This window comes from Aotus nancymaae, unplaced genomic scaffold (assembly GCF_030222135.1).
Source record: "Aotus nancymaae isolate 86718 unplaced genomic scaffold, 86718_ANA_hifiasm-v0.15.2.pri h1tg000003l, whole genome shotgun sequence".
Classification (NCBI taxonomy): Eukaryota; Metazoa; Chordata; class Mammalia; order Primates; family Aotidae; genus Aotus; species Aotus nancymaae.
In genome coordinates, this window is record NW_026988414.1 from 51,002,571 (window position 1) to 51,016,760 (window position 14,190).

Below are 14,190 nucleotides of genomic sequence, written 5' to 3' on the forward strand. Positions count from 1 at the left end.
AGTAAATAGATTATAGATTGCCTAGCCTGAGGGGTGAGGAAAAAACAGGGGAATTAGGGAGTGATGACTACAAGTGCAGGGGGTTTTTAGGTAATAAAAATGTTCTAAAGTTGATTGTGGTAATGAATATATGATGCTGTGAATATACTAAAAGCTACTGAATTGTACACTTTAAATGAGTGAAGTGCATATGTGAATTACATTTCAATAAAGCTACTAAAAAATAATTGGGTTCCCACTGCACGACAGTAAGTTATTCACCTTCTTTATGCCTCAGTTAACTCTTAAGTAAAATGAGATCAATAATTTTACCTACTTCAAAGAGTGTGGGATAAAATCAAATTAGTTAATATATACCAAAGTACTTAAAATGAAGCCTGCACATATAAAGTGCTCAATAAACAACCCCAGGTAGGTGGTGTTTTGTTACCCATTTTACCAGGCCCCAGATACCAGATAGATTCAGTCACTAGTCCAAGGCCACACAGCAAGAAATAAGAAAGAAAGAAGAGAGAGAGAGAGTGAGAGGGGAGTGAGAGGGAGGGGAGTGAGAGGGAGGGGAGTGAGAGGGAGGGGAGTGAGAGGGAGGGGAGTGAGAGAGAGGGGAGTGAGAGAGAGGGGAGTGAGAGAGAGGAGAGTGAGAGAGAGGAGAGTGAGAGAGAGGGGAGAGAGAGAGAGGGGAGAGAGAGAGGGGAGAGAGAGAGAGGGGAGAGAGAGAGAGGGGAGAGAGAGGGGAGGGAGAGAGAGGGGAGAGAGAGAGAGGGGAGGGAGAGAGAGGGGAGGGAGAGAGAGGGGAGGGAGAGAGAGGGGAGGGAGAGAGAGGGGAGGGAGAGAGAGGGGAGGGAGAGAGAGGGGAGGGAGAGAGGGGAGGGAGAGAGGGGAGGGAGAGAGGGGGAGAGAGAGAGGGGAGAGAGAGTGGGAGAGAGAGAGGGGGAGAGAGAGGGGGAGAGAGAGGGGGAGAGAGAGGGGGGAGAGAGAGAGGGGAGAGAGGGGGAGAGAGAGGGGGAGAGAGAGAGGAGAGAGAGAGGAGAGAGAGGGGAGAGAGAGAGGAGAGAGAGGGGAGAGAGAGAGGAGAGAGAGAGGAGAGAGAGAGGAGAGAGAGAGAGGAGAGACAGACAGGAGAAAAGAGAGAGAGAGAAGAGAGGGGAGAGAGGGGAGGGAGGGGAGGGAGAAGGGAGGGAGAGGGGGGAGGGAGAGGGGAGGGGTATGGAGAGGGGAGGGAGAGGGAGAGGGGAGGGAGAGGGGAGGGAGAGGGGAGGGAGAGGGGAGGGAGAGGGGAGGGGAGAGGGAGGGGAGGAAGAGGAAAGGGGAGGGGAGGGAGAGGGGAGGGAGAGGAGAGGGAGAGAGGAGAGGGAGAGAGGAGAGGGAGAGAGGAGAGGGAGAGAGGAGACGGAGATGGAGAGAGGAGACGGAGATGGAGAGAGGAGACGGAGACGGAGAGAGGAGACAGAGACGGAGAGAGGAGACGGAGAGAGGAGACGGAGAGAGGAGACGGAGAGAGGAGACGGAGACGGAGAGAGGAGACGGAGAGAGGAGACGGAGAGAGGAGACGGAGAGAGGAGACGGAGATGGAGACGATGGGGGGAGGGGGAGGGGAGAGGGGGAAGGGGGAGGGGGGGAGGAGGGAGAAAAGAAACAACACCTATTTTATAGTTACTGTAAGATACAGGCATTGGCCCACATAGTAACTCCTGACATACCCCATGTGTTCAATAAATGTTAACTTTAGCTATAAGTAGGACAATGACAATTCCTTGCAAATTTTATTATTTTTAGGAAACAAATATTCTGCTTACTATATACTACTTCAAAGCAATTTCAAACAAAATCTACTTGGCACAACTTTATTACCAGAGACCCAAAAGTACCATATTTAATTTTTAAAAACACACACAAGAATGAATAAACACATGGTAGACCCTAGCTCAGTCAAGCTCTCTCTAAATCATTCTGCTCACCAAAAGTTTCATAGAGATAAATTCTGCCCTCCTGTACAATTACAAGAATTTAGCTTTTAAGTCTCCTTTTCCACTTCATCTCACCCATCCACCCTTACTCCCCTCCAAAAAAACTTTTCTGATTCTGTCTACTTCCTGAGCCAGTTATTCAATGTGTTACCTCTCTAGTCCACATCCACCCTTTTTTGTCTATGTGATCCTACATCTGTGCCTTTTCAACATTTCTTCTTTGCCCTCTGGTCTAATGTTAGACCTTGTCAATGCAAAGCACAGGAAAGATCCTGCAAGGAATGGTAGAAAGGGCTTCTCTTGAGGTTCCTGTGTGCTTCTTTGATTTCTCCTACCATGGCTGCTAGGGACATGCAGGATATTCCAGTGGTGGCTTTCGGTGCTCAGCCAATTCCAGCTGGCTCACACCATGTCAAGTGGTTTCCTGTGGACCAGTTCTAGCCTGTGGCACCCCAGCAAACTACATCATCTGCAGGTCTCCACATTCTCTCCTCCCAGGTCTGACCCTCAGCATTGTCTGGGGAGACACCCTTTTAGTTTCTTCCTTGGGAACTCTGCCTTAGTCTTAGCTTAGAGGTAGTAGCAGCTCCCTACATTTACTGCTGTAATATTCCTTAGATGCTTTTTTATAAATTTTTGAAACTAAACACCTCTTATTAACAATTCTTTGCATTAAGTTTTCCTTGTTCAAATTACCAGTGTGTTTTCTCTTTCCTGACTGGAATCCGACTCATACACTGATGCATTCTCTCTTTTATCTCCTACATTCTCGTGTGGGAGGGGAGGGAGCAAGGAGGAAGCATAATGTTTCAAGTCCTTTAGAATTTACAACTAGCGGTCAATTTTTTAAAAAAATATTTACTTATTTATTTTGCCTAGAGAGAATCCAATAGCTAAGTTTTAAGTATCACATTTTATACCCAAGATCACACCACTGCACTCCAGCCTGGGTGACAGAGCAAGGCTCTGTCTTAAAAAAAAAAAAATCCAATACTCAAATACTCTTGACTTGGGGAAGCTGAGAACATTTGACTGAGTTCTGAAGAATGAGTAGTTCAGGCAGATGACATAAAAGGGCATTCTGTGCAAAAGCAAATGTTCAGGAAGAGACTTGAAGAGTTTGGGACATATTAAATTCGTAGGCGTGTTCGGAATGTAAAGTTCCAGACACGTCCAGGAAAAAAGCCAACAGTAAAATGTGGCTTAAATTTTTTAAAAGAGTGATCATATATCTACTCAAAGCCTCCTTAAAGCAGCACAGTATCATAAGGAGGCTATTTATAGCCTTAACAGTACTTTTGCCCCTCCCCTTCACCAGCTGCTAAAAAGAAAGGCCAGGTATTAGTGTTGACGAGTAAGATTCACACACATCTGAGCAAATAGCAAGCCAAGTACTTATGTATTAGAGGTGGAGTGATCCTCAGTAAATAACACTTGTATTTAAAGGAATAGAACTCTTGCCCTGCCCCCACTCCCATTCAAGATTCAATCATTCTTCTATATGGGCAAACCAAGAGGTAAAGTTAAAAAGCTACTAGAATTTTTTCACCCGATTTTGTACTCCTATTACAGCTGATGCAACAACCCAATTTCATTCAAATCAATTACCTGCTACAAGTTTTAACGTTTTAGTCAAACAATTAGGATTTAGGAAGCTGTAGTATACATTCAATTTGCCTATAATTATGGGCCAGTTTCTGCTACATGCTTAAACAATAAATAAGTTTTTTGGAGTGGATTTGTGCTGCTAGAACATTTAACATAAGAGGTACCTCTGCTTTTGCAGATGATGCCACAATCGCTCTAGTTTCTATTTACATAGTGCTTCTCTTCATGGAGATTTAAGATGCTTCGCCAGCTTTATCTTATTCAATCCTCATTCCAATCCCATAAAAGGAGTTGGGAAGTAATGCTGCATTTTGATAAAGGCAAAACTCAAATATCAAAAGAAAAAGAGTCTAGCAAATCTAGGTCTTAGAACCCAACCACTATCCAAACCATGACAATACTTTTACATTATTCTAACAGGAAAAGTGAGACTGAAAAGGTAGAATGAGGCAGGCAGGACTGGAAAAAGGAATGTGGCAGGCCTGTTGTCTTCCAGTTGGAGGCAGCAGAAGAGCGTCATACACAGGGGACACTGAGAGCTATTATGCCAAGGAATATGGCAAGAGGTGCCATATTAAATAATTAAGTTTTAGTTCTTACTGATATCAGAATTTCCAGGCATTTGAGGACTATTTGCCACCTTGGATTATCCCAGATCTAGCAATATGCTGTACTTAACATAATTTTTAAACATTATATAAAACAGATCCATGTTCAAATTATTATAAAAGAGATCCATGTTCAAATATGTTAGAGAAGCATTAGGTTTAAATACAATTAGTTCCTTTTCTGCAGAACCCATCAGGATCTTTAGTATTGTGCACTGGATTATCAGAGAAAAAAGATCAAATACCATTTCCAAAATTTATTTCACAAGACTACTGTCCCTTTTTATAGTCCAGAAGAATACGTTAAGATCTCCTGCAGCATTACCTGACTGAATGGTAAAGTCTGATTACAAACAGATGCTTCATTGGGAGGCAATATTATCTGTAGAGACCTAAATCCCCCATCAACATTTTATTTAAGAGAAACAAGGATAGATTCATTACCTTTTGGTGGTCGTCTCTGTAACATTCCTGCTGTACCATTTCTAAAAGGTTTAGAGCCAACTGCTGCCTAGAGGGACCTTCTTCATTCATAGATATACAGTCTTCCAAGGCAGTAGAAGATAGTATCTGCAGAATTGGCATCACTAGCAGCAGAGAGGACTTTGGGATTTTCTGATCCTCAGTAACAGAGAGGAGCTTCAAAGCTATTCATCAAAATAATAATTCACATTTTTAAAAATTCAGTCAAACAAAATGCAATTTTGCTTAAGAGTGATACGCCAGAAAATCTTCTTCCCTTTTACAACTGGGTCAGACACATAACTAGGATGATAAATCTTATCCTAAAAGGGGTATAAAGAAACTATTATGTAAAATAAGCTGTTAATGTATATAACTGAAAAATTGATGATACTGTTACAGAAAAGTCATAATATAAGGTAATAATCAACTACTTTTTAGATCATATGAATTTTTTTTAAATAACACAATTCAACATTCGTCCTTAATATCTTCTGAGATGCTAGTATTGCCCTCAGCAAACAGAGCTAAGAGACCAAGAATTACTGGATCAGTGGATAACAAGGTCAATGTACATGCTTCCTTTACAAAGGCAGCTATGAATCATATTAACAGATACTTAAGTAAACAGCAAAGTGAAGCAGGACTGCCCTTCAGCTGTAATAAGCCAATTGTCAAAGTCCCAAAGTCCAGAACCAAAACAATAACAACAACAAAAAAACTTACTAAATGATTCTTTAACATAGAAACAACTTACGGAACAGATACATACAGATATACAGTAATGTAGTTACATGTAGAGTCTCTAGACTATTAACTGAATGAGTTATGCATAAATCTACTTTTTTCACAATGTTTTTTCAAAGTGATTTAATTAACCCTAATTTACTAAAAGATCTTATTCATGGGCCTTGAAGTTAAATTGTAAAAATATTCAGTTGATTTCCCACTACACCAAATATAATCCTATAAGCCTTGAAACAAGTCAATGAGTTGTCTGCATTTTTTTTTAAATATCAACTGGAGGTCAAACCTTAACATGATACTAAATACAATCACCTGTTACTCTAACACTACTAATTTACTTTTCTTGCCTAAATATTGGTCTTAATCCATAATTGTTTGAGACACTATAAAAATCCATTATGTGGCCGGGCGCGGTGGCTCACGCCTGTAATCCCAGCACTTTGGGAGGCCGAGGCGGGTGGATCACGAGGTCAAGAGATCGAGACCATTCTGGTCAACATGGTGAAACTCCGTCTCTACTAAAAATACAAAAAATTAGCTGGGCATGGTGGCGCATGCCTGTAATCCCAGCTACTCAGGAGGCTGAGGCAGGAGAATTGCCTGAACCCAGGAGGCGGAGGTTGCGATGAGCCGAGATCGCGCCATTGCACTCCAGCCTGGGTAACAAGAGCGAAACTCTGTCTCAAAAAAAAAAAAAAAAAAAAATCCATTATGTTTAATAAAACAGGAAATAAATATAATACAAACATGTTAATAGCCTATAGTATAAATCTAAATATTCCAGGCAGTTTTATAAACTGCTATTTATAATCAAGGCTACAGTTAACAATTATATAGTGTAATACTATATTAATATAAAAATTAACATATATATTAACCTTTTATATCTGGAATAATCAATATTCTCTTGGTTATCCTATTCTTTGAATACTCTTTCCCCATATAATAAACAACAGCACTTCCTTACTTTCCAACATGACATATTGACTCAGCAGTTTCCAGTATGGTTTATTCACTCTAAAGTAACTGCAAATCAGAGACACTGGTTTACGAGAGAAAGAAAAAGTCTAATAACTAGCAAATAACAAAAGTATTTGCGTATTTGATCCTGTACTGTCTTTCTCTTATACATGAACCACAATATAGAAACATAGCTTCAGAATTTGAAATGTGGCTTCTCCGAGGCTTTAGAATTTTTTTTGTCAAAAAAACAATTAAAATCCATTTATATGAAATGTCTAGAAAAGACAAATCTACAGAGACAAAAAGCAGATTAGTGTTTGTCTGAGACTGAAGGTGAAAATGAGGATTAACTACTAATGTTCACAAGAAATTTTGGGCAGATGACTGAAATGTTCTAAAACTAGACTGTGGTGCTTGTTGCACAAATCTATAAATTTAATAGAAAACATTTTATTCTGAATTTTATGCTACATAAATTACACCTCAATAAAGCTATTTTAAAAAATTAAACTATAGCTGTCAGAAGCAGCAGCACTGGTAAATCATACCTATGGGAAGATCCCATGTGCACTGCTACAAGAAAATAAAAGGCAAGAACAGATCAGACTGGGGAGGGAGGGCATAAGTGAACATAGGCCAATAGCCAAAAGTAGGGTACAAAACAAAGCCTAGGAGCCAGAGATCCCCTCCACATGCTAAAGCCATTTCCAAGACACGCTATAAGTGAAAGAGTAATTCACTTCCAAAATCATGAATTAAAATTCCCAGAAGAATAAGCTATCTCATGAACTTTTTTGAGATGGAGTTTCACTCTTGTTGCCCAAGCTCGAATGCAATGACGCAATCATGGCTCACTGAAACCTCCTCGTCCCACGTTCAAGCAATTCTCCTGCCTCAGCCTCTCAAGTAGCTCAGATTCCAGGTTCACACCACCATGCCCAGCTAATTTTTTGTATTTTTAGTAGAAACAGGGTTTCACTATGTTAGCTAGGCTGGTCTAAAACTCACGACCTCAAGAGACCTGTCCACCTCGGCCTCTCAAAATGCTGGGATTACAGGCATGAACCACTGCTCCCAGCCTCTCACACACTTTTTAGAAATAACAATGGCAGTTTATCAACATATCATGGCACTATACAACATAATTTAGATCTCTCATTGTTATGTGTATTATTTTGTCTCAAACTAAGCAAAGCAAGGCAACACCAATGTAAAAGCCTCATTTTAAAAGTATGACTTGTTTGTCAATCTGCCAGATAAGGCAACTAGCTTCTTTACTACATTCTTCTTAAGTAGAACATTTTTGCCTCCCTTAGCCCCCTCCTTCACTTTTTTTTAAATCAATACTGGACTATCAAAGGAACATTATCTTTCATTTGTTCTAGCTAGTTTTATACAATAACCATAAGTTAAACTCTGTTCAATGCAGCACATTTTGAATAAAGTGATAGAGTTTTAAATATAGCTACAGCTACTAAACACTTTTCTTTCAAAGATTTTATACTAATGTTTTTCATTTTGAGGAACAATGTTGAATAAGGCGATATGCCATTTAATATATTCCTGAACGTTGTTACTGCTATATAAGGTTAGATTATAACCTTCTAACATGCAGCCAAGATACTTGGTAAATTATATTAAACCTTGCACAAGGTAACACCTTATTAGGCAAGAAAAAAATCTGTTTCATAATGATTAGAAAAATTACAGATGGAAACTCAAAATACACAGGATAGTATGATAACATAGTTCAAGCAACTCCTGTCAATACTCATGTTATATTTACATTTTACTCTAGTGACTGTATTTTTATTTACCTAGATTTAAGAGTGGTTTCTGCTGACATGCTGGAGTCTGTAGAAGTAGTAAAGCTATTCCAATTATGACCAGTTCAACAGGAAAATCCTAAAAGAATAGAAGGGGAAAAAGGAGTTGTTAAAGAAGTTCCCAGAACCATGGCTTATAACATGTATCCAGGAAGAATATATTTACCATGAAAGACTACAAGCCTATTACACAAATTTATTTACACAGTAAGTGTGCTCTGCTAAAGAAAGAATTGATCAATGCCACACAGTCACACATAAATTCAAAATGTTGTATTATATAGTCGAAAAGCAAGAAGATACAAACCAAATAATTCAGAGGGAAAGCTCAACACAGCAGATAAACAAGTCTTCTAAACAGACAATCTTTGCAAACCATTCAAAGTTGCCTAAAATACTAAATTTAAAAATATTCCATTTCAGACAAGTAGTTCAATTTCCTACTTACCTAATACAGACATGATTCATCTATATTAACTGCATAATGAATTACACTAAATAAATTTGAGTAAATCATGTTATGCTAAATGAAGTATTAGTGCCAGGGACGTAGAGCTTATTTTCAAATTACAGTAATTTGTTAAGCATATTTAAATGTAGCAGAGCAATAACCATAGAAATGGGAAAGCATTAAGTTTACCAAGTATATAATCAAAATAAAAAAAGATATGTGTATTAGGTTTTAATAAATATTGATAAAACACAAGCAACATGTTATTTGAGGTTTCTAAATAAAGAAAATCTTAATATATTATGGTACTAAAGAAGAAAGGTTCAGCTAAAATGACTTTATTCTGAACTTTACTTAAGTGCCTGCAGAGCAGAAGTACCCATGAATCATAAAGACAGGCAAAAATAGATATATTAGAAAAAAGGGGTATCTATGAGTTAGAGCCACATGTCAAAGGACCACCTGCCTGAGAGAAAACAATGTAGTCTGACACAGAAGTTATCATCTTTGAGATATTATGAAATTAACAAATACCCTCTAAAATCTCAGTTTTACCATTTGAAGAGTGAAATTAATCAACCTACAAAATCCCCTCATGTGCTTTATGGAGTTAAAAAAAAAAACAGCAAAAAATAAAAGTTTGTGAATTTTAAAAAATGGGATATATTCCAGTCTATGTTTTTTGGGACTATGTATGTTTACTGCCTTGAAATCCAATCGAGAACAAGGAAGCAGCTCTTACCTGTTTGAGGATAGCACATGCATTTGAAACCAATACACTTGAATATGTACTATCATACCATTTTTTGCTATATCTCTCTGTTTCATTTCAATTTCTGCATGTTCATTAAAAAAAAAAAAACAAAAAGGACAACCAACAAGATCATTTAAACCTCAGATTCACTAGATTCCAAGAAGATCAACAACAAATGAAAGCACTGCTGTATAGTAATGCTATTATTGGAAAACCTTTTTCACACAAGCTATTACTGCAATGGCCATAAAGTAGCTTTTTAGAGTCCTGAAATGGAACAGAAGTATTTTTAAGTGGATGGAACTTAAAAGTATAAAAAGTATATATATAAACAGGAAGGGTGAGACTGGCCTGTTCAGAATAGAGGGTGAAAGGAAAAGAGATAGAGATTCAAGACCAAAATAAAGAAAAGCAAATGGTGGAAAATTAGACAACACAAATCTTAAATTGCTTACAATTTTAAGAAGTTAAAAGTTTTTTGATTGATTGATTTTTAATGTACACCAAAAGATGGTACCATTTAATTTTTTTTAATACTTTAAGTCCTGGGGTACATGTGCAGATCGTGCAGGATTTTTACAGAGGTATACACATGATTTGGTAGTTTGCTGCATCCAACCCCCGCATCATCTACCTTAGGTATTTATCCTAATGTTATCCCTCCCCAATTCCCCGACTCCCTGCTAACCCTCCCTTAGCAACCCCACACTCCAACAGGCCCCAGTGTGTGATGTTCCCCTCCCTTTGTCCATGTGTTCTCATTGTTCAACACCCACTTATGAGTGAGAACATGTGGTGTTTGCTTTTCTGTTCTTGCGTCAGTGTGCAGAGAATGATGGTTTCCACCTTCGTCCATGTCCCTGTAAAGTATATGAACTCATCCTTTTTTATGACTGCATAGTATTCCATGGTGTATATGTGCCACATTTTCTTTATCCAGTCTATCACTGATGGGCATTTGGGTTGCTTCCAAGTCTTTGCTATTGAGAACAGTGTCGCTATTAACATACGTGTACATGTATCTTTATATTAGAATAATTTATAATTCTTTGGGTATATATCCAGTAATGGGATTGCTGTGTCAAATGGTATTTCCATTTCTAGATCCTTGAGGAATCACCACACTGTCTTCCAAAATGGCTGAACTAATTTACACAAGCCTTGTGTCATACATCCCATTTGCATACTTCAAATCCTACAGCTACTGGTGTGGTAACTGGCTCTGCACAGGTGCAACCTAATAGTTCTCTCCTCAGGCCCCACCATGCATCTCTTGCTTCCTGCCCCAGAAGAGTGCACTCTAGAAGTACAAAGAGGTTAAAGCCCCATAGGCCAAAGCTGGACAAATCAGCAACAGTACCCCATAGATAAATGCTTTTCCATTAATTCCGGATCCTTCTTTCATAAGGCTTCTCAGAAGACTGATTCTGTGGGATCAAGCAACTGATTGTTCATAGCAGTAGCCTACTTGATAATGCCTGTATTGCCTCTCCCTCCTTCCATACTTCACTCCTATTGTCCTTCTCCAACTGCTTGCTGGGATCACCTTGGCAGACGAACGCCAATCATATAAGCCTTTGTTTTTGTGGGAACCCAGGCTCTGCTTTTGCCTTTAGGGAAGCTCAGGCTAACTCAGAGCCTGAAAATAAAATAAATAAACAAAATACAATAAAACAAATAAGGAAATATGTAAAATAAGGAAATGTTTAAAAATAAAACACAAAAAACGAGTAAATGCCTTTATACTCAGCCACAGATGTTGGTCAAGTCCCTGTAATAGAAAACACCTGGAGTCCATACTTTTTGTCCTCAATTCAAATGAAAATAGCACTAAACACCACCTATGTACCAGACATTAAGTACATATGCTGGGTCTACAAATGCCACTGTGGACAAAACAGTCCCTTTTCTCAAGAATTTTACAGTATGGTCATGGAAAATTATCTTTAAAGAGAAAACAAGGCATGAGAAGGTAGCAGAAAAAACGAAAATGGTGGCCCAACTCACACAATCCTCCAGTGTCGTATTTTTACTACATACTTTGTTCCTCTGGACAGAGCTTGATCAAGCCAGAATGGACCAAACAGATCATTTTTCCTACAAAATCTGAAAATTTAACCTGAAATACACCGTCAAGAAAAGTGGTTGGAATTAAGTCATCAGCTAGTGGTGTCTTAGAAACCACAAGACTGACCCTTCCCAATGTTGGAATGTTTCACTCATTCTTCACTTTGAGAGCTACCCAATCTCTCCCAGTGAGCATCATTTTGGCCTCATTTTGAAGTTCAGGGTACATTTATTTTGCTTGAAATCGAAAGCACCTTAAGGTATGATTATTCAAATCAGGCTAAAGATGGCTCAACTAAGACCAAATCCACAAAAACTAAAGCAGCCTAAAAAATAAATACATTTTCAATGTACAGTAATACAACTCTGATATAAGCGTAGAAAGAGAACAGAGTGGGGAAAAAAGTTAATATAATATTTGAACAAAACATCCAGCTGATAAACCCAGTGATACAGAAATGTAGGTATGGTCTCAAAATACATAAGACTGCTTCATTCTACTTCATTTTATTTCTAATTATAGTATATATAGGCCCAAAGGATATGTTTGTAAATTAATTTTCTTAGGGTTACTTTTTTAACCTCAGGAATATTAAAATGGGGATGGGGCACAAAAAACTTCATTACACAAATATTTCAACAGTTCTACTAATTGTTACTTCCTTCTAAAATTGATAAAATAATGGGTAAATGAGAGACATAAATAGAATCTTTCCTCACCAAAAATCTTTTCATTTTTCTAAATAACATTAGTATCCTGTAACTCTACATTATAATCAAAAACATTTTAAAAATTAGACTCAAGAGCCAATCTATTAAGAGATTCCCCCTGGCCAAAGTAGGACAGTTCAACGTTGAATAAGGGTAATATCTATGATAGACTGAAATGCATCAAGTATGTTTAAATTCCTGAATTCATAGTAATTCTTTTTAGAATCAGTAAATAAAGAGAAAGGGAGAAAAGTAAAGCATTTAACCTAACTTTCCTATTTAAACTCTACCACTGGATAACCAAAGAGTAGGTCATTGTGGGTGGGAGGGGGAGAGTTTCTTTTTATTGAAGTATTCCAGCTAATAAATGAAGAAGAAATGACAGGATTAGAACATTACCACTTTGCAAATCCTAATGAATTAACAGAACTGTAGGCATTGAGTATCAACAACTACTAACATCATTAAAAGAAAAGCAACATACATACATTGTGCCTTTTGATGGCATAACACACCACCCCCTGCAGTCTTGGAAACAAAGAACAAAATATCCTGAATCCAATCAAGTCTTTAGAGCTAACTACCTTGGAACAGAGGAACGCATTAAAGCAGTGGTCCCCAACCTTTTTGGCACCAGGGGCTGGTTTCATGGAAGATAATTTTTCTACACACGATGGGCAAGGGATGGTTTCAGGAACAAACTGTCCCACCTCAGATCATCAGGCGTTATTTAGATTCTTTTTTTTTTTCTTTGAGACAGAGTCTCACTCTGTTGCCCAGGCTGGAGTGTAGTGGCATGATCTTGGCTCAGTGCAACCTCTACCTCCCAGGTTCAAGAGATTCTCCTGCCTCAGCATCCCTAAGTAGCTGGGATTACACGCACGCACCACCAGGTTCGGCTAATTTTTGTATTTTTTAGAGACGGGGTTTCGCCATGTTCGTCAGGCTGGTCTCAAACTCCTGACCTCATGATCTGCCTGCCTCAGCCTCCCAAAGTGCTGAGATTACAGGCGTAAGCCACCGTGTCCAGCATAATTAGATTCTTATAAGGAGCACACAACCTACATCCCTTGCATGCACAGTTCAATAGGGTTCATGCTCCTATGAGAATTTAATGTGTTGACTGATCTTACAGGAGGTGGAGTTCAGGCAGTAATGCAGGCTCACTGGCTGCTCACTTCCTGGTGTGTGGGCCAGTTCCTAACAGGCCAGAAACCAACATCTCAGCGGCCCAGGCACTGGGGACTACCACATTCAAGTGCATCATATGGATGCAATCAGCAAAATCCAGAAGATAGGAAACTCTCCAACTCACACAAGCCAAGTTATTCAGTACATAAACTGCAGCGAAAAAAAGTGGGTGAGGAAATGAAAGAGGGTAACCTTTAATTGGAAAGACACTTAAAAGATCTCATACACACACATATACGAAAACCTTATGGTGATAAGGGAAACATTCTGAGATGATAAAACTAGAAAGAAATGTAAGGAAGTGATTACTGTAGAAGTCAAGATAGGGGAAAGAGGAGGTTATGATTAGGACTGGGCTTGTGGAGAACTTCTGTGGTGGCTAGAAACTTCTATTTCTTCATCTGTGTGATGGTTTCAAAGTCCTATGTCTTGATCTATGTGCTATTTCTCCTATGTGCAAAATAAATGATAAAAATCACCTGTGGGTACTAATTTAAAATGGAGATGTGTGGGCCTCACTCAGACCTGCTAATTCAATATCATTAGGGATAAGGCCCAGGTACGTGCATTTTGAATAAACTCTGCCTAATGATTTTCATGCACACTAGTCTGAACCATTTGACTAAAACATAAGCTTTATGAACCTTGTCTGTTTTCAACTAACTGCCATAGCAAAGTGCTTGTCATAGGCATCTGCTTAAAAAATATATGCTAAGGGTCGGGGGAAGATATACAAGAAAATGGTCAGAGAATTATAGTAAAAAGGACTAAACCCTACGAAATTATAATTGCTACTCACATGAATCTACCATAAGTACCCAGGAATAATATGGGA

The 14,190-nt window shown here is 38.6% G+C and overlaps 1 protein-coding gene across 9 annotated transcripts in view; it reads right to left on the reverse strand.

The window, feature by feature from the left end:
- Positions 1-14,190, reverse strand: part of FOCAD (focadhesin) — a 315,851-nt gene that overhangs the window by 212,427 nt on the left and 89,234 nt on the right. For all 9 annotated transcript variants that reach the window (XR_010344245.1, XM_012449997.2, XM_064381096.1 and 6 more), the window contains 2 exons: positions 8,173-8,260; positions 4,628-4,830 (listed from right to left, as the gene is read on the reverse strand). Coding sequence is in view for 8 of the 9 variants with exons in the window: in XM_012449997.2 (XP_012305420.2) it covers positions 4,628-4,830; positions 8,173-8,260 (291 nt within the window). In the remaining variant the exon portion in view is untranslated. The remainder of the gene's footprint in view (positions 1-4,627; positions 4,831-8,172; positions 8,261-14,190) is intronic.